General features: G+C 43.5%; 1 protein-coding gene, 14 non-coding genes and 1 pseudogene across 18 annotated transcripts in view; 1 reads left to right on the forward strand and 15 right to left on the reverse strand.

Annotated features, from left to right (window-relative positions):
- The window catches only part of LOC144739984 (adhesion G protein-coupled receptor L4-like), a 67,400-nt gene extending 63,318 nt beyond the window's left edge, over positions 1-4,082 (forward strand). For all 4 annotated transcript variants that reach the window (XM_078622876.1, XM_078622883.1, XM_078622895.1 and 1 more), the window contains one exon: positions 14-4,082. In XM_078622876.1, the coding sequence (XP_078479002.1) occupies positions 14-151 (138 nt within the window). In that variant the 3' untranslated portion in view covers positions 152-4,082. The remainder of the gene's footprint in view (positions 1-13) is intronic.
- Positions 4,083-6,211: 2,129 nt separating this feature from the next.
- Positions 6,212-6,318, reverse strand: LOC144717378 (U6 spliceosomal RNA). The gene has a single exon (XR_013585098.1). It is a non-coding gene; the product is annotated as a U6 spliceosomal RNA (small nuclear RNA).
- A 1,717-nt stretch (positions 6,319-8,035) lies between these two features.
- LOC144717388 (U6 spliceosomal RNA) lies at positions 8,036-8,142 on the reverse strand. Its single transcript, XR_013585106.1, has one exon. It is a non-coding gene; the product is annotated as a U6 spliceosomal RNA (small nuclear RNA).
- Positions 8,143-9,348: 1,206 nt separating this feature from the next.
- LOC144717389 (U6 spliceosomal RNA) lies at positions 9,349-9,455 on the reverse strand. Its single transcript, XR_013585107.1, has one exon. It is a non-coding gene; the product is annotated as a U6 spliceosomal RNA (small nuclear RNA).
- A 2,465-nt stretch (positions 9,456-11,920) lies between these two features.
- On the reverse strand, positions 11,921-12,016 carry LOC144717382 (U6 spliceosomal RNA; annotated as a pseudogene).
- A 765-nt stretch (positions 12,017-12,781) lies between these two features.
- Positions 12,782-12,888, reverse strand: LOC144717390 (U6 spliceosomal RNA). The gene has a single exon (XR_013585108.1). It is a non-coding gene; the product is annotated as a U6 spliceosomal RNA (small nuclear RNA).
- Positions 12,889-13,689: 801 nt separating this feature from the next.
- On the reverse strand, positions 13,690-13,796 carry LOC144717391 (U6 spliceosomal RNA). The gene has a single exon (XR_013585109.1). It is a non-coding gene; the product is annotated as a U6 spliceosomal RNA (small nuclear RNA).
- An 801-nt stretch (positions 13,797-14,597) lies between these two features.
- On the reverse strand, positions 14,598-14,704 carry LOC144717392 (U6 spliceosomal RNA). Its single transcript, XR_013585110.1, has one exon. It is a non-coding gene; the product is annotated as a U6 spliceosomal RNA (small nuclear RNA).
- An 809-nt stretch (positions 14,705-15,513) lies between these two features.
- On the reverse strand, positions 15,514-15,620 carry LOC144717374 (U6 spliceosomal RNA). The gene has a single exon (XR_013585094.1). It is a non-coding gene; the product is annotated as a U6 spliceosomal RNA (small nuclear RNA).
- Positions 15,621-16,429: 809 nt separating this feature from the next.
- LOC144717375 (U6 spliceosomal RNA) lies at positions 16,430-16,536 on the reverse strand. Its single transcript, XR_013585095.1, has one exon. It is a non-coding gene; the product is annotated as a U6 spliceosomal RNA (small nuclear RNA).
- Positions 16,537-17,345: 809 nt separating this feature from the next.
- LOC144717376 (U6 spliceosomal RNA) lies at positions 17,346-17,452 on the reverse strand. Its single transcript, XR_013585096.1, has one exon. It is a non-coding gene; the product is annotated as a U6 spliceosomal RNA (small nuclear RNA).
- An 809-nt stretch (positions 17,453-18,261) lies between these two features.
- LOC144717393 (U6 spliceosomal RNA) lies at positions 18,262-18,368 on the reverse strand. Its single transcript, XR_013585111.1, has one exon. It is a non-coding gene; the product is annotated as a U6 spliceosomal RNA (small nuclear RNA).
- An 809-nt stretch (positions 18,369-19,177) lies between these two features.
- Positions 19,178-19,284, reverse strand: LOC144717394 (U6 spliceosomal RNA). The gene has a single exon (XR_013585112.1). It is a non-coding gene; the product is annotated as a U6 spliceosomal RNA (small nuclear RNA).
- Positions 19,285-20,093: 809 nt separating this feature from the next.
- On the reverse strand, positions 20,094-20,200 carry LOC144717377 (U6 spliceosomal RNA). Its single transcript, XR_013585097.1, has one exon. It is a non-coding gene; the product is annotated as a U6 spliceosomal RNA (small nuclear RNA).
- An 809-nt stretch (positions 20,201-21,009) lies between these two features.
- On the reverse strand, positions 21,010-21,116 carry LOC144717395 (U6 spliceosomal RNA). Its single transcript, XR_013585113.1, has one exon. It is a non-coding gene; the product is annotated as a U6 spliceosomal RNA (small nuclear RNA).
- An 808-nt stretch (positions 21,117-21,924) lies between these two features.
- On the reverse strand, positions 21,925-22,031 carry LOC144717396 (U6 spliceosomal RNA). Its single transcript, XR_013585114.1, has one exon. It is a non-coding gene; the product is annotated as a U6 spliceosomal RNA (small nuclear RNA).
- Between the last annotated feature and the right edge of the window lie 440 nt (positions 22,032-22,471).

A 22,471-nucleotide genomic window follows, 5' to 3' on the forward strand; every position in this document is an offset into this window, starting at 1 on the left:
TTTTGTTCATTAGGTTGGAAATGGCTTCGGGGCGTCCTTCAAGTTTGAAGAAACGAACCAGGGGTTCCGATCGAATGGGCTTCAGCCATCTTTTACTGAAAACGGAGGCGGAGGTCACCTGAAAACATTTGCCAAGTCCGGGACTGACTGAGGCTTTGGGCCTGAAAAGGTTCAGGCCTGGATGTGGGCTTGATGCCTAATTAAGCCTTGAGGTCGAGGGTGTTTAATAGAGGACCGATATCACGGTGTTTGTGATGCAGCACCAAGCATAACACAAACACAGAATCAAACTAAGAAACAACAATGCAACACATACATATCACAAGCATGACAACACAATACATGACACGGGCAAATGAAACGCAATTCACGCCTCAAAGTACAACGCAATGCGCAACACATTCAGAGCGCCATGCATAACACAATCACATCAAAACAATACAAAAAAACAACACAATACACAAAACAACACAATCCACTCAACATACATAACGCAATACACCATGTAATATTAAATTATTACAATGAGGCAGTGTCCCTGACAAAGGTAGAAGATATTGTTTGTGCGTGTGCATCACTGTCAATGCTTGCCTTTGGTGTAAACCATATTTGTTTTTTTTCATTACACTGATTGGTATTGCACACGGTCATTTGTGTTTCATTTTGTAATAAATCACACTCCTCCAGCAATCAAAGCTGTTCTATCAGCCCCAGTCAACCTTTCCTCAGTGGGAGGCTGGTTCAATCGCTTCTTGCCCCAGTTGTCTAGAACTGCCTTCTCCAAGCCATCTCTGCTGCCAATTCCCCCGCGCGCTTGTTTAAGTCCAGGCTCAAAGCCTTGCTTTTGTCATCTGCCTATACCACACCTCCGATTAGCACGGTTGGCTACGTACGGTGCGAAAGAAGTTCAACATACATATATACGTGACCGACTGCCTCTCTGTATTCAACAAATATTCCCGTAGTTTCTGTATCGCATCTAGAGTTGCAGTGCCATTTAGACGCTGTATAAATTTACATATTGTAGTTAAATCACGGTTACCGATTGGTCATAAATCGCAGGCGATTTAACAGATAATAATAAAAAATCGCAAGGTAACTGAGTCAAGATGACGAACTGAGAATTTATTTCAGTTTAATCATAAATGTAGTCAATATAATTATCATCTTTCTTACATGGTACTGTTAGTAAAAGAATAAACTGTAAATCAGTAAAGCAAGTAAGCGACCTACTGATATTGTATTGCAGAACATGAGTATCATCCCCCTGTCTGCCTGGGTTTCTCCGGATACTCAGGTTTATTAAAATGTGAAACAACAGAAAGGCATTGATCAATCATACCAATACAGGAACCTTCTAAAAATAGTTTTGAGACTCAGTGAGGCTTTTCTGGATAAAAGACTTATTAAAATTAAATTACCTTTAGGAGTGACTGAAAGGAGAACATGTGGAGTTTTATTTCAGCGATTGGCTGAACTACCAAGAATCTCTGCCTTAGACAGCCTCAATTGTGAAGCTGAAAGTCCTTTGCCTGGGATGTTTGATCAATTTCTCATTGAGTTTTTGTTGCACATTTGAGGATACCGGATTGTCCAGAGAAACTCTACGCCTATGAGGGAGAACGCTAAAGAAAATCCGTGCGGTCTCAGTGTGACCGTAACCTTGCCGTCATGAATTCTACTCGCCCAGTTGTTAGGTGTTAAATGACTGAAATGTGAGTGACAGAGACATGGCTTTGGAGATTTTTTTGTAATTGATTGAAATGTCTTCGTATGATCAGACGTTTCACGTAATCTCGTAGTATTTTGAGCAAATTTGTGTAATGATTGTCGAAGGAAACGTTTTAGCTTATGTACAATAAGCAATGTAAATACATACAACATTTCTGCACCTTATTCACATATATATGCTTATATATCTGCTTAGAGTAATGTCGTTTCCTCTGTAATATACCAATTAAGCTTTATCAGCCCAAATAGGCCCTTCCGTGCCTCTTGCCTGGGCGCTCTGCCTATCTTCAGTTAACCTGCTGGGGTGGGTCACCAAGGTGAGAGTGGAGTCAAGAGCTCTCATTCAGCCTCTACCCACCGGTTATTGACAAGAACTCACAATGTGATTGGCTGCGAAATCATTGTAACTGTAATAACGGGCAACCGTGTTCAAACAACAATCGATGAATCTGGCAGTTTTTTTATGTCTTTTGGCAACTATTTTTGAAAACACTTCAATAGTATGAATCCAGCGTCGGTATAGGCCTTTGAGTGGTTTTTGGGCATTCTAATGAACTTAAGAATCCCAAAAATGCCTCAATTTCACCTGTGATAACGCATGGCAAACCTCAGTCGTTAGCAGTTGAAAATATGTTGATTTTATTTATTTATTATAATCGCAAGTGCAGCACTCGGTTCTGCATTTTGGTATAAAAGCGCTTTACACGCAGAATCGTAAATGTCTTTTTCATAAACCAAAATTAGCCAGCGATTAATTTCACAAAGGCGTAGGGAGATATCAGCTGCCATATGATGCCACATTTATTTGGGCTTGTTAGTAAGCAATCTCTTAACATGCACATTTATCAATAAGGCTGCTTAATTTAACGATACATTTAATGAAGCGACCAATGTGCCTTCTGCATCAGTGTAGTACAAGAGCTTTTGTCTAAACATCCTGGACTGGTTGGGACTTAAATTAATCTCAACAGGCCTGTTAACTATTTCGTGTATTTTGTGTCTGAACAAAACAAAAATATACAAAGAAGCCAACTTTGTGAAAAGGAAATTTCAGCAAAGCGAAGATACAAGGCGACACAGTGCCAAGTTGAACGTTGCCACAGTTGTGGGCACATTTTTCGTTGGGAAAGTGCTCATACTGCTCTGTCGCTTAACAGAGTGTAAACTCGTAAAAGCATAGTAAAGTAGTTACACTTTACCACGGCGCATTCGCTTATCAATGTTGAGAATTGGTATGGCCAGTGGGGAAAAACACGTTTCAGATGGTTGGTCCAAATGTGTAAACAAAAATTATACGCAACATATTTTGTCAAATATTTGATTTAAATAACTACCGTTGCTTGTTTATGACTAACCTGTTACAATTGCTTCTTTAATCATTGTTAATAACAATAGTTTTAAATGTATTTGAAATATATTTTTGGAACCTGATTACGAGTTTCCTACGACGAGGTAATTTCTCATTGGCGGTTGCTGTCCAACAAATGACATTGCAGCAAGTATGTTGCTGACAAATATCTATCGCTTATTTATCCAGCATGATCACCTCGCAAGCATGTTGGATTTTCTCCAGGAAAACTGGTTTCCCTCCATTTCAAGCCAAACAAAAAAAAAGTAAAAAAAATTGGCCAAATATCCTGAAGCTGGATCGTTTGGAAAAAGTGTTGAGACTAAGCGAGGTTTTGCTGGGTAAATAAAGCACATTGTTATCGATTATACTTTTGATAAGACATTCTTACTGTACGTTTTATGTTTTTATTTTATTTTCTGTAATTGTTTTGAGAAAATCCAGCTCTTTAAAAATTTAATTTTATTAAACAATCTTTGAAGAAAAAACCCCACGGCATCCCATTTTGTTGAAACCTTTTTAATCATGTGAATGTAAATGTGAAGCCGTTTTGTCAGTCCACTTTGGGACGAGGTCCTCTCCTTGCCATGCAAGTTGTCGAGGCTATTCCACGCAAAACTTCGCAATTATCACAGCCTCATAGCATCATGACAGGGCACGGCCTCTGGAACATGATATTTCCAGCGAGGGTTTTCTTTAACTCACCTTCAAGTTTCCACGAAGGGTGGTTTGCCATGTGTCAGTCGTCCGATTATATTTACATTCACAAATCTTCCTGCCACCTGGTGATGCCAGTTGCAATTACTGGCGAAACGTCGTACTCAGATTGTGAATGTTGTGGATTTGCTCTCCAACACACCGATGTGTTGTACGAGGAACGAATTGGCATGTTCTGTTTGTGCGACAAACCTTACTTATTGGCTGTGTCGGGTGGTGATGGGTTTAACGACAGATTTATATTTATGCGATCTAACCCACAAATAAACCTATATTATGGTTGTTACATTATGCCTGCAGTGTGACCAAATTAAGCGGGAAGTTAAGTGGAATTTTTTTATTGTTCAATGTTCTGATTTTGTGGGGTTATCGGTGCTGAAACCCAGAATCTTAATGGCTCTGGCACCGTCATGATGAAGCCCCTAACATAGAAACATAGGCGACGTTGAGGGTAATGTACTTTTATACACTGGCACTCGATGGTCTGAAGGGTGTGCGGCTACGAACGTGGCAAACAAAAACATCATTGAGGACCCGACCGTGGAAGTGCCGCGATTCTTTCTCTCACGGCATCTGTGGACCACACTGACGCAGGACGGGAGATGTGCGTACACGTTCCATGAATGGGAAATCAAAGATTCACCAATCTGCGACTGTGGTAAAGCCCAAACCATCAAACACATCACCGAAGAGTGCGCCATCCATGCACACCCTGGCGGTATCGCTGCATCTACTGCCGCCTTGGATTGGTTGAAGGACATTCACATTCAACTATGCCATCTATATACACACTGCCATGCAAAAGAAAAATGCTCCCACCTCCAACCCACACTAACCAAGGCATGGGGAGGCCGTAATCCAGCAGTGGATTAACAAAACGCCCGTGCGTGTACATGACATAGATTCTCAGACCCTCTGTGCAATGCCAGGGTCTCGGTAGTGCTCGTTTATTGTGACTTGTCCATTATCAACTTGACATGGCCATTATAAACCCAGTGAAAGAGAGAGAAAAACGTAGCTCATGGGGCTTTACCCAGGACTTACCGATGGATCATTGTCTCTGACACCTGATATTGCAGCAGGGATTTAGAACTCATTTCTTTAAAACAATAAAACTAAACATAAAAACACGTGAGTGTTTTTTTCCTGTTATGCAACCATTCACTCGGTGAATTCCTTGTGAAATGTTGGCACGCAGATGGAAAAAAAACATAATTATGTAATTTGCTTATCAAAAGCTACAATTTCATGAGATTGGCCCTGTCACATACACTGAAAGCAGCATTGTAGAGGTATTGAGTTCAAGCTGGACCTGGGTGTCTGGGGATTCATAATAACCATGTCTGAGAAATTGAGGTGCATAGCAGCGATGAGTTCCTGCACTACAACCCTTGGTCTGAGTGTATCTTCATGGAGTTCATCATGGTCATCTTTGGTACACAGCCAACGCCATTATGGGTTCAAGCTCTTCATACCCTCGTCTTGATAAAGCTATTACGATTACAATAGCGTTCATAATTATAAATAAATGCTCTAATAGGGCTTTACTGGTTAATTGGCGTGAACCTTGTAGTGCTTTGGCTGGGAAAGAGTTCTGCTAAACAACAGGGTGCTGAAGCGGTGGCCGCGTGGCTCATGGGTCAGAGTGCTCAGTCGCCACTTCTAAGATCCTGGGTTTAAATGTGAATTTCTCAAGTGTAGTGAGATGATGGACTCAGCCCAGCCACGAATGACTGAACCAAAAAGCCATCGTGGCAAAATTGGTCTTGCACTTAATTTGGCAAAAATTCCAGCTCTGAGAATACACATTTTGAAGTTTGTCATGCAACGAACATTTCTCCGTAGCAGGGTGGGTGAGAAGATGCAGCCTCTCGTGTTGAAAAGACGTCACTTGAAAATATCTCAGAAGTAGCTCCACTTCTGTCAGCCGTTCTTTTGCATAGCCGCCCTGCAATATTTCTAAATGAAATCTTCATCTCACGACACGACGCACTGGAATACTTGGGGTAAAATACAAAAGCATAAACGGGGCTCGGTACATGACAATTAGTACACGTGCAATTTGATACTGTACACTGTATCGTCCGCTTTAGGATTGATATTAATTGACGAATGAGTAAATGCACGATCCCATTGTTATTATACAGCTCCTCACAAAGTAGCGTATCACCGCCTTTCAAGATACATCAATTCATGTTTTGCTGAGGTTCGTAGTTTAAGCCCAACAGCCACCCTGGTTAATACTACTCTGGAAATATCAACCACAAACAGGCACAGTCTGCTTCAAAGCGGACGTTAAAGATCCTGGGACTTGATCCAAAAAAACACACCGGTGTGCTGCTGTATTAGTATAATGAACGAATTGGCAAGTGCCCTAGCAAGTATGGCAGAGTATAATATATTTATTAAAAGATGCAAAATATGGAACGCTTCACGAATTTGCGTGTCATCCTTGCGCAGGGGCCATGCTAATCTTCTCTGTATCGTTCCAATTTTAGTATATGTACTGCCGGAGCAAGTACAGAACACACTAGTGTCGCGACGGGTATTTATAGTACTGCGTCACGGATAAGCTTTACACTATGGGCCCCATAAAAAGTGTGTTAAATAAATAACTAAAAATCCTGCTAATACACATTTGAAACTAATATTATAGTTATTGTTTTTTTAAAGATAATCACAGTTTGTGCGTCTAAAATGTGCTTATTGAGCATATGTTTGTTCGGATTATAGTTTAGTTTTTTCAGCCCAGTGCATTGTGGGATCGAAAAACCGGGGCGGCCTCTCACTGCGCTGGATGTGTGGGGAGGTTGATGGTGGCGGGGGGGGGGTCACTTTAGTCTCTGCTGTTCATTCTTCACGTGGTAAAGATGAATCTCGGCGGCTAGGAGAGACAAAGGCGGCGGCCGAGAGGTGGGAACGGCGTTCTCATTATTCTCAGGCGCGGTCCCACGATAGATTTGCATCTTCTCCACATTTAAACGCATCACTTCCTCTGTGATGAACGCTGCATTTCCCGTCGTTTTCATGCAGGGGGCGCCTGGGTTTGAACGACGGAGGCGCACGGACAGACGTTCGATTACGTAGGAATCGATCTGCAGAACGATGCGATTCGGTGTCGATTCTCGGAATCGACTGGGCCTCCACCGACACGACTTTACCAGCGTGCCTAGCAAGGCGATGTTGAATAATCCTTGCCAGGACCATTCCCGGCAAACTGAGGAGTGAGATGCCCCTGTAGTTGTTACAGTCTGTGCGGTCCCCCTTCTTAAAGAGGGGGACCACCAGGGCATCCTTACAATCCTGTGGAACCCGTCCAGTGGCCCAGACTGTTGTTATGATGTCATATAGGGCCGTCTGTGCACAAACGCCACCCTCCCTCAGCATTTCGCTTGGGAGATCATCTCTGCCCGGTGCCTTTCCTGGTCTCAGACTCTGGATCGCCTTCAGTACTTCCTCAACAGATGGCACCTCAGCCAGCCACTCACAGGGGGTGACTTCCTCCAATATTTGAGGCACCGCAGCCTGAGCAGGGTCATCCTCACTTTGTCCCACGTTGTTTTCCTGGGTGAGGGATTTTCCCCTCCCCTAGGACCTGACATAAATGCTCAGCAAATCTGCAAACCTGTTCCTGGGGGTCGGAGATTGGATCATCGTTCTTTCCCCTAATGATTGTAATAGGTGTTGCACTGCAGGTTACTTTTTTGATGTGATTAAAGAGCGATTTGTAATCGCGGGCCACTGAGGCAGACTCCATCTCCTCAGCAACCCACGACCACAACCCATCCGTGCAGCGCCTCACGGCTCTCCGAACCTCCGAGCGAAGGCTGCGGTAAGCCTCCTCATTCTCCGACGTGGGATGCTGTAGCCGATGAGACAACACACACAGCATTACACAGACAACACACACAGCGTTACACATACAACTGTCACACACAACACACACAACATTACACAAACATAATATAGGTTTTTGGGTCAGATCGCGTTATTTATAAATGTGTCGTAACCCTCCACCACCCGACACGGCCAAACAGTAAAAAATGTGTCACGTTTTCAAAGGACAAATTAATTGACTTCTTTAGCCCACCGGTGTGCTGAACACAGGGATGTGTTGGATCTTTCGGTAAAATCACGTAGAAGGGAAATAATAAAATTAAAAAAATGTAACATAATAACATTCACACGACGTTTCGGCCACAACACAAGCAGCCGTGCAGGAATGTGAATTAAAAGGTGAAAAATATGGAACGCTTCACGAATTTGCGTGTCATCCTTGCGCAGGGGCCATGCTAATCTTCTCTGTATCGTTCCAATTTTAGTATATGTACTGCCGGAGCAAGTACAGAACACACTAGTGTCGCGACGGGTATTTATAGTACCGCGAACTGTATACGCTTTACGTTACGGGCCCCACAAAAATGTGTGTTATTTTATATAATTTACTAACAATAGTGCTCATACACATTTGAAACTTATATTATAGTTATTGTGTTTTAAAGATAATCACAGTTTGCGCGTCTAAAATGTGCTTATTGAGCATATGTTTGTTTGGATTTAAGTTTAGTTTTTCAGCCCCATTGCATTGTGGGATTTAAAAAACCGGGGCGGCCTCTCACTGCGCTGGATGTGTGGGGAGGTTGAGGGTGGCCGGGGGAGGTTGAGGGTGGCGGGGGGGTCACTTGAGTCTCTGCTGTTCATTCTTCACGTGGTAAAGAGGAATGTCTGCGGCTGGGAGAGACAAAGGCGGCGGCCGAGAGGTGGGAACGGCGTTCTCATTATTCTCAGGCGCGGTCACACAGCCGGTCCCACGATAGATTTACATTTCGGTATTTGAGCTAAATTGTCCTGTTAGCAGGAGCAGGACTACACATCAACACCAAAGAACCCCGCGTATCGTCTTAACAGACTGCTTTTAGCGAGCACCTATTAAGGCCGGTACGGTACACGAGGGGGTGGGTGGCCAGCACCACGCCCGACCGCCTTTGTCTCCCTAGTGGCAATGTTTACACACCGCACCAGGTACTCATTTGAGGCTGAGTCGACCTAGGGGAGGCCCGGGACCGGTTCAGATAATCGTCACCGGTGTTGGCCGTGAGCGGGAATCGAACCCGGGTCGCCAGGTTCATAGCGCACCGCTCCCCAGACACACACAGCATTACACAGACAGCATTACACGGACAGCATTACACAGACACACAGCACACACAGCATTACACAGACACACAGCACACACAGCATTACACAGCACACACACATGAACACCGGTCCTGGGGGCTCAGCGTTTGAGCTAGCGTCATCTCGCAGTCAGAAGGTTGTGAGTTCAATTCAGACCATTAACATGCGACGCACCAACAACCACGCAATTTCCCAGGGGAGTCATTGAAATAATAATATAACAAATCTGCCTGTTGCCTGATGAAGCTATTTGTAATTACTGGCAAAACGTCGCACTCAGATTGTAAATGTTGTGGCTTTGCTCTCCCACAGACCGGTGTGCTGCTGTGCTAGTAACGAATTGGCATGTGCATAATATATTTATTAAAAGTGTGAAAAATATGGAACGCTTCACGAATTTGCGTGTCATCCTTGCGCAGGGGCCATGCTAATCTTCTCTGTATCGTTCCAATTTTAGTATATGTACTGCCGGAGCAAGTACAGAACACACTAGTGTCGCGACGGGTATTTATAGTACCGCGGCCAGAATACACTTTACACTATGGGCCCCACAAAAACTTGTGTTATTTTATTTTAAATAAATTACTAACAATCGTACTCATACACATTTGAAACTAATGTTATTGTTATCGAGAATAATCACAGTTTTCGCGTCTAAACTGTGCTTATTGAGCATATTTTTGTTTGGATTTTAACTCCCGTTTTTCCAGCCCCAATGCATTGTGGGATTGTAAAAACCGGGGCGGCCTCGCACTGCGCTGGATGTGTGGGGAGGTTGATGGTGGCGGTGGGGGGGGGTCACTTGAGTCTCTGCTGTTCATTCTTCACGTGGTAAAGATGAATGTCGGCGGCTGGGAGAGACAAAGGCGGTGGCCGAGAGGTGACGCCGGTCGTGAGGGAGTCCCACGGGACCGGTTCAGATAATCGCTGTCACCGGTGGCGTTGGCCGTGAGCGGGAATCTAACTCGGGTGGCGGGGTTCGTAACAGCGCAGCTCGCTCGCCGCTGCACGACACACACAGCATTACACACACACACAGCATTAAACACAGCATTACACACACACAGCATTACACACACACACAGCATTACACACACACACACACCATTACACACACACAGCATTACACACAGCATTACACACACACACAGCATTACACACACACAGCATTACACACACACACAGCATTACACACACACACAGCATTACACACACACAGCATTACACACACACACAGCATTACACACACACACAGCATTACACACACACAGCATTACACACAGCATTACACACACACACAGCATTACACACACACAGCATTACACACACACACAGCATTACACACACACACAGCATTACACACACACAGCATTACACACACACACAGCATTACACACACACAGCATTACACACACACAGCATTACACACAGCATTACACACACACAGCATTACACACAGCATTACACACACACAGCATTACACAGACACACACATGACCAACACAACCCCCAGACAATGTCCACGACCCAACGCCCGTAAACATGTCACAACCCACGAGCACATGAAGGACCAAGTCCAACCGGCAGCACAGTCCGGCTCGTGTGTGCGATCTCCAACGGCGTAGGGATCAATAAGACGAGAAAGGGTCATTTCAACGGGAGGACTTGAAGAACGCCCAACGGGTGCGGCACCTCCCGGGAAGAACAACGGGAGGAGAAGTGGGTGACGGCTGCTCCACTCTCCCCAATCCACATCCGGTCGGCGCAACCGGCAACTCCAAGGGTGCCAGGCGCTGGAATCCTGTGGGTGGAAAACCTGAAACTCCTGAGGCACGACATCCGCGGACACACGCCCCAGCTCGTTGGACACATCAGCCACCCGGCCCTTGGGTAGTGGAGATGAAGGGATCCCGCCCGGCGGGATAACAACGGTTTCAGTCGTGACGGATGCACAACAAACGATCAGACTGGATACACACACACCCATCGACACAACATGGATGTCAGGGTCCCCTGCCACCGTGCAACCATCACATCAATTAGTTAGGTGGTGATAGGGCGAAGTCTAAACCTTATAAGTGCCCATCCAATCACACACCTCCCTCAACAATCAGGTGGTGATGGGGCGACGTATGAACCTTCAAATGCCCATCAAATCACACACCTCTTAAGTACAATTTGGACGTCTTCCGGCATCCCTGGCCAAAGAAGTCGTGCCTCAAGGTCGACCCATGTACCGGGTCAAGGAAGACACGCTTCAAGGTCGACTCAGTCTGTTGCACCTCAAGGTGCAGCAACCGTTAATCTGCAGCCCCTATACTTTGCCCCACAGAACGGCGTGTACCACAAAGTTATATCGTTGCAATTTTCCATTCCACACATCAGCAGCCCTACCTTGAGGACCACTAGGGACATTTCTTGTCACCCTTTACCACAACGGGGTAACTACATAACCGGATCAGTCAGTAAAACACTACCTGATGCACGATGCCGAGTGTAAAGACCAAGGATCGAAGAGCCGTAGCACCGATGGGTTCCATTCCAACAGACAGCCGCAAATGCTCTCAGGACTTCCCTTTTATGCTCCTGAGAGTGGCCTCGCTCTGCCTTCGGCCACGCCCTCTTTTGGATTTTTCCAGAAGGTTCTCGACCAAGCATCACGAGTCCCTCAAGCCACCCTTTGGGCCCCCTCGCTACCCTTCACGTGCCCTCTCGGGTTCATCCAGAATATCACGTCCTTACTTGACCTCTCTCTGACCGTCACCAGAACCATGCCCCTTGGGGTCCGCTTCCATGCCATACTGTGCTCAAGATGCACAGTCCCACTCTTGTGACAGTAGCTGGCGATAAACGACATAGTGACTCCATTTACGTCACGACACGAGAAACGAATTGGCATGTGCCCCAGCAATTTATTATGGAGCATAATAAATTGAATAAAAGGTGAAAAATATGGAACGCTTCACGAATTTGCGTGTCATCCTTGCGCAGGGGCCATGCTAATCTTCTCTGTCGCGACGGGTATTTGTAACACCAGGATACTAACATACTTTTCATCATGGGGCCTGTAAAAGATGTTCTAGTGTTTAAATAAAGCAACGTGTTGGCAGTAATTCTCACGAAACATTATATTCTAATATTATAGATATGTAGATATGAATTTTACGTTAAAGAAGTGTGTTTATTGAGCACATATTTTTTGGGATTCACTGGCATGTTGTATGCCCGAGTGCATTGTGGGATAGAACAGGTGGGCACACTGGAGGTGCCTTCATGGATGGCACAAATATGTCCTGGGTCAGAGGCAGTTTGAATTTACTGACGGGCCAAAGCCGTTCTTATTAGCACATTTGGTCATTCAGCACGTAGGAAAAGTAATAAATATGCGACGTTTCGAGCACGGGCCAACGCAGTGTCACCAAAGAATGTATATATTTGAGGGAGGACCACAGTGGAGTTTTGCATTCAAGGAGAAACCAACGTGGCCAGGAAAACTACAAACATGAGTCTAACGCTCAAAGATCTGAAAAGACAGGTACGGGAACCTACTTGCTGTACTTCCTCGCCAGCCCCCAGATCTGTGTAATGCCAACCAGCTGAAATCCTGAAGACACTTAGTGTATCATTCGTGTAAGCAAATAAATTGAGCAACGCTTGTTTGCCATTAGGTACAGGAATATTCTTGGATCTTTCGATAAAGTCACGTAGAAGGGAAATAATAAAATAATACATATTAAACATAATAACATTCTCACGACGTTTCGGCCGCAACACAAGCAGACGTTCAGGAATGTGAATTAAAAGGTGAAAAATATGGAACGCTTCACGAATTTGCGTGTCATCCTTGCGCAGGGGCCATGCTAATCTTCTCTGTATCGTTCCAATTTTAGTATATGTACTGCCGGAGCAAGTACACAACACACTAGTGTCGCGACGGGTATTTGTAACACCAGGGTACTAACATGATTTTCACCATGGGGCCTGTAAAAGATGTTCTAGTGTTTAAAAAGAGCAACGTGTTGGCAGTAATTCTCACGAAACATTATATTCTAATATTATAGATATGTAGATATGAATTTTACGTTAAAGAAGTGTGTTTATTGAGCACATATTTGTTGGGATTGACTGGCATGTTTTATGCAGGAGTGCATTGTGGGATAGAACAGGTGGGCACACTGGAGGTGCCTTCATGGATGGCACAAAGATGTCCTGGGTCAGAGGCAGTTTGAATTTACTGACGGGTCAAAGCCGTTCTTATTTGCACATTTTGTCATTCAGCACGTAGGAAAAGAAATAAATATGCGACGTTTCGAGCACGGGCCAACGCAGTGTCACCAAAGAATGTATATATTTGAGGGAGGACCACAGTGGAGTTTTGCATTCAAGGAGAAACCAACATGGCCAGGAAAACTACAAACATGAGTCTAACGCTCAAAGATCTGAAAAGACAGGTACGGGAACCTACTTGTTGTACTTCCTCGCCAGCCCCCAGATCTGTGTCATGCCAACCAGCTGAAGACACTTAGTGTATCAATCGTGTAAGCAAATAAATTGAGCAACGCTTGTTTGCCATTAGGTACAGGAATATTCTTGGATCTTTCGGTAAAGTCACGTAGAAGGGAAATAATAAAATAATACATATTAAACATAATAACATTCTCACGACGTTTCGGCCGCAACACAAGCAGACGTTCAGGAATGTGAATTAAAAGGTGAAAAATATGGAACGCTTCACGAATTTGCGTGTCATCCTTGCGCAGGGGCCATGCTAATCTTCTCTGTATCGTTCCAATTTTAGTATATGTACTGCCGGAGCAAGTACACAACACACTAGTGTCGCGACGGGTATTTGTAACACCAGGGTACTAACATGCTTTTCACCATGGGGCCTGTAAAAGATGTTCTAGTGTTTAAAAAGAGCAACGTGTTGGCAGTAATTCTCACGAAACATTATATTCTAATATTATAGATATGTAGATATGAATTTTACGTTAAAGAAGTGTGTTTATTGAGCACATATTTGTTGGGATTGACTGGCATGTTTTATGCAGGAGTGCATTGTGGGATAGAACAGGTGGGCACACTGGAGGTGCCTTCATGGATGGCACAAAGATGTCCTGGGTCAGAGGCAGTTTGAATTTACTGACGGGTCAAAGCCGTTCTTATTTGCACATTTTGTCATTCAGCACGTAGGAAAAGAAATAAATATGCGACGTTTCGAGCACGGGCCAACGCAGTGTCACCAAAGAATGTATATATTTGAGGGAGGACCACAGTGGAGTTTTGCATTCAAGGAGAAACCAACGTGGCCAGGAAAACTACAAACATGAGTCTAACGCTCAAAGATCTGAAAAGACAGGTACGGGAACCTACTTGTTGTACTTCCTCGCCAGCCCCCAGATCTGTGTCATGCCAACCAGCTGAAGACACTTAGTGTATCATTCGTGTAAGCAAATAAATTGAGCAACGCTTGTTTGCCATTAGGTACAGGAATATTCTTGGATCTTTCGGTAAAGTCACGTAGAAGGGAAATAATAAAATAATACATATTAAACATAATAACATTCTCACGACGTTTCGGCCGCAACACAAGCAGACGTTCAGGAATGTGAATTAAAAGGTGAAAAATATGGAACGCTTCACGAATTTGCGTGTCATCCTTGCGCAGGGGCCATGCTAATCTTCTCTGTATCGTTCCAATTTTAGTATATGTACTGCCGGAGCAAGTACAGAACACACTAGTGTCGCGACGGGTATTTGTAACACCAGGGTACTAACATCCTTTTCATCATGGGGCCTGTAAAAGATGTTCTAGTGTTTAAAAAAAGCAACGTGTTGGCAGTAATACTCAGGAAACATTATATTCTAATATTATAGATATGTAAATATGTATTTTACGTTAAAGAAGTGTGCTTATTGAGCACATATTTGTTGGGATTCACTGGCATGTTGTATGCCCGAGTGCATTGTGGGATAGAACAGGTGGGCACACTGGAGGTGCCTTCATGGATGGCACAAAGATGTCCTGGGTCAGAGGCAGTTTGAATTTACTGACGGGCCAAAGCCGTTCTTATTAGCACATTTGGTCATTCAGCACGTAGGAAAAGTAATAAATATGCGACGTTTCGAGCACGGGCCAACGCAGTGTCACCAAACAATGTATATATTTGAGGGAGGACCACAGTGGAGTTTTGCATTCAAGGAGAAACCAACGTGGCCAGGAAAACTACAAACATGAGTCTAACGCTCAAAGATCTGAAAAGACAGGTACGGGAACCTACTTGCTGTACTTCCTCGCCAGCCCCCAGATCTGTGTAATGCCAACCAGCTGAAATCCTTAAGACACTTAGTGTATCATTCGTGTAAGCAAATAAATTGAGCAACGCTTGTTTGCCATTAGGTACAGGAATATTCTTGGATCTTTCGGTAAAGTCACGTAGAAGGGAAATAATAAAATAATACATATTAAACATAATAACATTCTCACGACGTTTCGGCCGCAACACAAGCAGACGTTCAGGAATGTGAATTAAAAGGTGAAAAATATGGAACGCTTCACGAATTTGCGTGTCATCCTTGCGCAGGGGCCATGCTAATCTTCTCTGTATCGTTCCAATTTTAGTATATGTACTGCAGGAGCAAGTACAGAACACACTAGTGTCGCGACGGGTATTTGTAACACCAGGGTACTAACATCCTTTTCATCATGGGGCCTGTAAAAGATGTTCTAGTGTTTAAAAAAAGCAACGTGTTGGCAGTAATACTCACGAAACATTATATTCTAATATTATAGATATGTAAATATGTATTTTACGTTAAAGAAGTATGTTTATTGAGCACATATTTGTTGGGATTCACTGGCATGTTGTATGCCCGAGTGCATTGTGGGATAGAACAGGTGGGCACACTGGAGGTGCCTTCATGGATGGCACAAAGATGTCCTGGGTCAGAGGCAGTTTGAATTTACTGACGGGCCAAAGCCGTTCTTATTAGCACATTTGGTCATTCAGCACGTAGGAAAAGTAATAAATATGCGACGTTTCGAGCACGGGCCAACGCAGTGTCACCAAACAATGTATATATTTGAGGGAGGACCACAGTGGAGTTTTGCATTCAAGGAGAAACCAACGTGGCCAGGAAAACTACAAACATGAGTCTAACGCTCAAAGATCTGAAAAGACAGGTACGGGAACCTACTTGCTGTACTTCCTCGCCAGCCCCCAGATCTGTGTAATGCCAACCAGCTGAAATCCTGAAGACACTTAGTGTATCATTCGTGTAAGCAAATAAATTGAGCAACGCTAGTTTGCCATTAGGTACAGGAATATTCTTGGATCTTTCGGTAAAGTCACGTAGAAGGGAAATAATAAAATAATACATATTAAACATAATAACATTCTCACGACGTTTCGGCCGCAACACAAGCAGACGTTCAGGAATGTGAATTAAAAGGTGAAAAATATGGAACGCTTCACGAATTTGCGTGTCATCCTTGCGCAGGGGCCATGCTAATCTTCTCTGTATCGTTCCAATTTTAGTATATGTACTGCAGGAGCAAGTACAGAACACACTAGTGTCGCGACGGGTATTTGTAACACCAGGGTACTAACATCCTTTTCATCATGGGGCCTGTAAAAGATGTTCTAGTGTTTAAAAAAAGCAACGTGTTGGCAGTAATACTCACGAAACATTATATTCTAATATTATAGATATGTAAATATGTATTTTACGTTAAAGACGTGTGTTTATTGAGCACATATTTGTTGGGATTCACTGGCATGTTGTATGCCCGAGTGCATTGTGGGATAGAACAGGTGGGCACACTGGAGGTGCCTTCATGGATGGCACAAAGATGTCCTGGGTCAGAGGCAGTTTGAATTTACTGACGGGCCAAAGCCGTTCTTATTAGCACATTTGGTCATTCAGCACGTAGGAAAAGTAATAAATATGCGACGTTTCGAGCACGGGCCAACGCAGTGTCACCAAACAATGTATATATTTGAGGGAGGACCACAGTGGAGTTTTGCATTCAAGGAGAAACCAACGTGGCCAGGAAAACTACAAACATGAGTCTAACGCTCAAAGATCTGAAAAGACAGGTACGGGAACCTACTTGCTGTACTTCCTCGCCAGCCCCCAGATCTGTGTAATGCCAACCAGCTGAAATCCTGAAGACACTTAGTGTATCATTCGTGTAAGCAAATAAATTGAGCAACGCTTGTTTGTCATTAGGTACAGGAATATTCTTGGATCTTTCGGTAAAGTCACGTAGAAGGGAAATAATAAAATAATACATATTAAACATAATAACATTCTCACGACGTTTCGGCCGCAACACAAGCAGACGTTCAGGAATGTGAATTAAAAGGTGAAAAATATGGAACGCTTCACGAATTTGCGTGTCATCCTTGCGCAGGGGCCATGCTAATCTTCTCTGTATCGTTCCAATTTTAGTATATGTACTGCAGGAGCAAGTACAGAACACACTAGTGTCGCGACGGGTATTTGTAACACCAGGGTACTAACATCCTTTTCATCATGGGGCCTGTAAAAGATGTTCTAGTGTTTAAAAAAAGCAACGTGTTGGCAGTAATACTCACGAAACATTATATTCTAATATTATAGATATGTAAATATGTATTTTACGTTAAAGACGTGTGTTTATTGAGCACATATTTGTTGGGATTCACTGGCATGTTGTATGCCCGAGTGCATTGTGGGATAGAACAGGTGGGCACACTGGAGGTGCCTTCATGGATGGCACAAAGATGTCCTGGGTCAGAGGCAGTTTGAATTTACTGACGGGCCAAAGCCGTTCTTATTAGCACATTTGGTCATTCAGCACGTAGGAAAAGTAATAAATATGCGACGTTTCGAGCACGGGCCAACGCAGTGTCACCAAACAATGTATATATTTGAGGGAGGACCACAGTGGAGTTTTGCATTCAAGGAGAAACCAACGTGGCCAGGAAAACTACAAACATGAGTCTAACGCTCAAAGATCTGAAAAGACAGGTACGGGAACCTACTTGCTGTACTTCCTCGCCAGCCCCCAGATCTGTGTAATGCCAACCAGCTGAAATCCTGAAGACACCTAGTGTATCATTCGTGTAAGCAAATAAATTGAGCAACGCTTGTTTGTCATTAGGTACAGGAATATTCTTGGATCTTTCGGTAAAGTCACGTAGAAGGGAAATAATAAAATAATACATATTAAACATAATAACATTCTCACGACGTTTCGGCCGCAACACAAGCAGACGTTCAGGAATGTGAATTAAAAGGTGAAAAATATGGAACGCTTCACGAATTTGCGTGTCATCCTTGCGCAGGGGCCATGCTAATCTTCTCTGTATCGTTCCAATTTTAGTATATGTACTGCCGGAGCAAGTACAGAACACACTAGTGTCGCGACGGGTATTTGTAACACCAGGGTACTAACATCCTTTTCATCATGGGGCCTGTAAAAGATGTTCTAGTGTTTAAAAAAAGCAACGTGTTGGCAGTAATACTCACGAAACATTATATTCTAATATTATAGATATGTAAATATGTATTTTACGTTAAAGAAGTGTGCTTATTGAGCACATATTTGTTGGGATTCACTGGCATGTTGTATGCCCGAGTGCATTGTGGGATAGAACAGGTGGGCACACTGGAGGTGCCTTCATGGATGGCACAAAGATGTCCTGGGTCAGAGGCAGTTTGAATTTACTGACGGGCCAAAGCCGTTCTTATTAGCACATTTGGTCATTCAGCACGTAGGAAAAGTAATAAATATGCGACGTTTCGAGCACGGGCCAACGCAGTGTCACCAAACAATGTATATATTTGAGGGAGGACCACAGTGGAGTTTTGCATTCAAGGAGAAACCAACGTGGCCAGGAAAACTACAAACATGAGTCTAACGCTCAAAGATCTGAAAAGACAGGTACGGGAACCTACTTGCTGTACTTCCTCGCCAGCCCCCAGATCTGTGTAATGCCAACCAGCTGAAATCCTGAAGACACTTAGTGTATCATTCGTGTAAGCAAATAAATTGAGCAACGCTTGTTTGCCATTAGGTACAGGAATATTCTTGGATCTTTCGGTAAAGTCACGTAGAAGGGAAATAATAAAATAATACATATTAAACATAATAACATTCTCACGACGTTTCGGCCGCAACACAAGCAGACGTTCAGGAATGTGAATTAAAAGGTGAAAAATATGGAACGCTTCACGAATTTGCGTGTCATCCTTGCGCAGGGGCCATGCTAATCTTCTCTGTATCGTTCCAATTTTAGTATATGTACTGCCGGAGCAAGTACAGAACACACTAGTGTCGCGACGGGTATTTGTAACACCAGGGTACTTACATCCTTTTCATCATGGGGCCTGTAAAAGATGTTCTAGTGTTTAAAAAAAGCAACGTGTTGGCAGTAATACTCACGAAACATTATATTCTAATATTATAGATATGTAAATATGTATTTTACGTTAAAGAAGTGTGCTTATTGAGCACATATTTGTTGGGATTCACTGGCATGTTGTATGCCCGAGTGCATTGTGGGATAGAACAGGTGGGCACACTGGAGGTGCCTTCATGGATGGCACAAAGATGTCCTGGGTCAGAGGCAGTTTGAATTTACTGACGGGCCAAAGCCGTTCTTATTAGCACATTTGGTCATTCAGCACGTAGGAAAAGTAATAAATATGCGACGTTTCGAGCACGGGCCAACGCAGTGTCACCAAACAATGTATATATTTGAGGGAGGACCACAGTGGAGTTTTGCATTCAAGGAGAAACCAACGTGGCCAGGAAAACTACAAACATGAGTCTAACGCTCAAAGATCTGAAAAGACAGGTACGGGAACCTACTTGCTGTACTTCCTCGCCAGCCCCCAGATCTGTGTAATGCCAACCAGCTGAAATCCTGAAGACACTTAGTGTATCATTCGTGTAAGCAAATAAATTGAGCAACGCTAGTTTGCCATTAGGTACAGGAATATTCTTGGATCTTTCGGTAAAGTCACGTAGAAGGGAAATAATAAAATAATACATATTAAACATAATAACATTCTCACGACGTTTCGGCCGCAACACAAGCAGACGTTCAGGAATGTGAATTAAAAGGTGAAAAATATGGAACGCTTCACGAATTTGCGTGTCATCCTTGCGCAGGGGCCATGCTAATCTTCTCTGTATCGTTCCAATTTTAGTATATGTACTGCAGGAGCAAGTACAGAACACACTAGTGTCGCGACGGGTATTTGTAACACCAGGGTACTAACATCCTTTTCATCATGGGGCCTGTAAAAGATGTTCTAGTGTTTAAAAAGAGCAACGTGTTGGCAGTAATACTCACGAAACATTATATTCTAATATTATAGATATGTAAATATGTATTTTACGTTAAAGAAGTGTGTTTATTGAGCACATATTTGTTGGGATTCACTGGCATGTTGTATGCCCGAGTGCATTGTGGGATAGAACAGGTGGGCACACTGGAGGTGCCTTCATGGATGGCACAAAGATGTCCTGGGTCAGAGGCAGTTTGAATTTACTGACGGGCCAAAGCCGTTCTTATTAGCACATTTGGTCATTCAGCACGTAGGAAAAGTAATAAATATGCGACGTTTCGAGCACGGGCCAACGCAGTGTCACCAAACAATGTATATATTTGAGGGAGGACCACAGTGGAGTTTTGCATTCAAGGAGAAACCAACGTGGCCAGGAAAACTACAAACATGAGTCTAACGCTCAAAGATCTGAAAAGACAGGTACGGGAACCTACTTGCTGTACTTCCTCGCCAGCCCCCAGATCTGTGTAATGCCAACCAGCTGAAATCCTGAAGACACCTAGTGTATCATTCGTGTAAGCAAATAAATTGAGCAACGCTTGTTTGCCATTAGGTACAGGAATATTCTTGGATCTTTCGGTAAAGTCACGTAGAAGGGAAATAATAAAATAATACATATTAAACATAATAACATTCTCACGACGTTTCGGCCGCAACACAAGCAGACGTTCAGGAATGTGAATTAAAAGGTGAAAAATATGGAACGCTTCACGAATTTGCGTGTCATCCTTGCGCAGGGGCCATGCTAATCTTCTCTGTATCGTTCCAATTTTAGTATATGTACTGCCGGAGCAAGTACAGAACACACTAGTGTCGCGACGGGTATTTGTAACACCAGGATACTAACATACTTTTCATCATGGGGCCTGTAAAAGATGTTCTAGTGTTTAAAAAAGCAACGTGTTGGCAGTAATACTCACGAAACATTATATTCTAATATTATAGATATGTAAATATGTATTTTACGTTAAAGAAGTGTGTTTATTGAGCACATATTTGTTGGGATTCACTGGCATGTTGTATGCCCGAGTGCATTGTGGGATAGAACAGGTGGGCACACTGGAGGTGCCTTCATGGATGGCACAAAGATGTCCTGGGTCAGAGGCAGTTTGAATTTACTGACGGGCCAAAGCCGTTCTTATTAGCACATTTGGTCATTCAGCACGTAGGAAAAGTAATAAATATGCGACGTTTCGAGCACGGGCCAACGCAGTGTCACCAAACAATGTATATATTTGAGGGAGGACCACAGTGGAGTTTTGCATTCAAGGAGAAACCAACGTGGCCAGGAAAACTACAAACATGAGTCTAACGCTCAAAGATCTGAAAAGACAGGTACGGGAACCTACTTGCTGTACTTCCTCGCCAGCCCCCAGATCTGTGTAATGCCAACCAGCTGAAATCCTGAAGACACTTAGTGTATCATTCGTGTAAGCAAATAAATTGAGCAACGCTTGTTTGCCATTAGGTACAGGAATATTCTTGGATCTTTCGGTAAAGTCACGTAGAAGGGAAATAATAAAATAATACATATTAAACATAATAACATTCTCACGACGTTTCGGCCGCAACACAAGCAGACGTTCAGGAATGTGAATTAAAAGGTGAAAAATATGGAACGCTTCACGAATTTGCGTGTCATCCTTGCGCAGGGGCCATGCTAATCTTCTCTGTATCGTTCCAATTTTAGTATATGTACTGCCGGAGCAAGTACACAACACACTAGTGTCGCGACGGGTATTTGTAACACCAGGGTACTAACATGCTTTTCACCATGGGGCCTGTCAAATATGTTCTAGTGTTTAAAAAGAGCAACGTGTTGGCAGTAATTCTCACGAAACATTATATTCTAATATTATAGATATGTAGATATGAATTTTACGTTAAAGAAGTGTGTTTATTGAGCACATATTTGTTGGGATTGACTGGCATGTTTTATGCAGGAGTGCATTGTGGGATAGAACAGGTGGGCACACTGGAGGTGCCTTCATGGATGGCACAAAGATGTCCTGGGTCAGAGGCAGTTTGAATTTACTGACGGGCCAAAGCCGTTCTTATTAGCACATTTGGTCATTCAGCACGTAGGAAAAGAAATAAGTATGCGACGTTTCGAGCACGGGCCAACGCAGTGTCACCAAAGAATGTATATATTTG

This window comes from Lampetra planeri, chromosome 3, assembly GCF_965212315.1.
Source record: "Lampetra planeri chromosome 3, kcLamPlan1.2.h2, whole genome shotgun sequence".
NCBI lineage: Eukaryota > Metazoa > Chordata > Hyperoartia > Petromyzontiformes > Petromyzontidae > Lampetra > Lampetra planeri.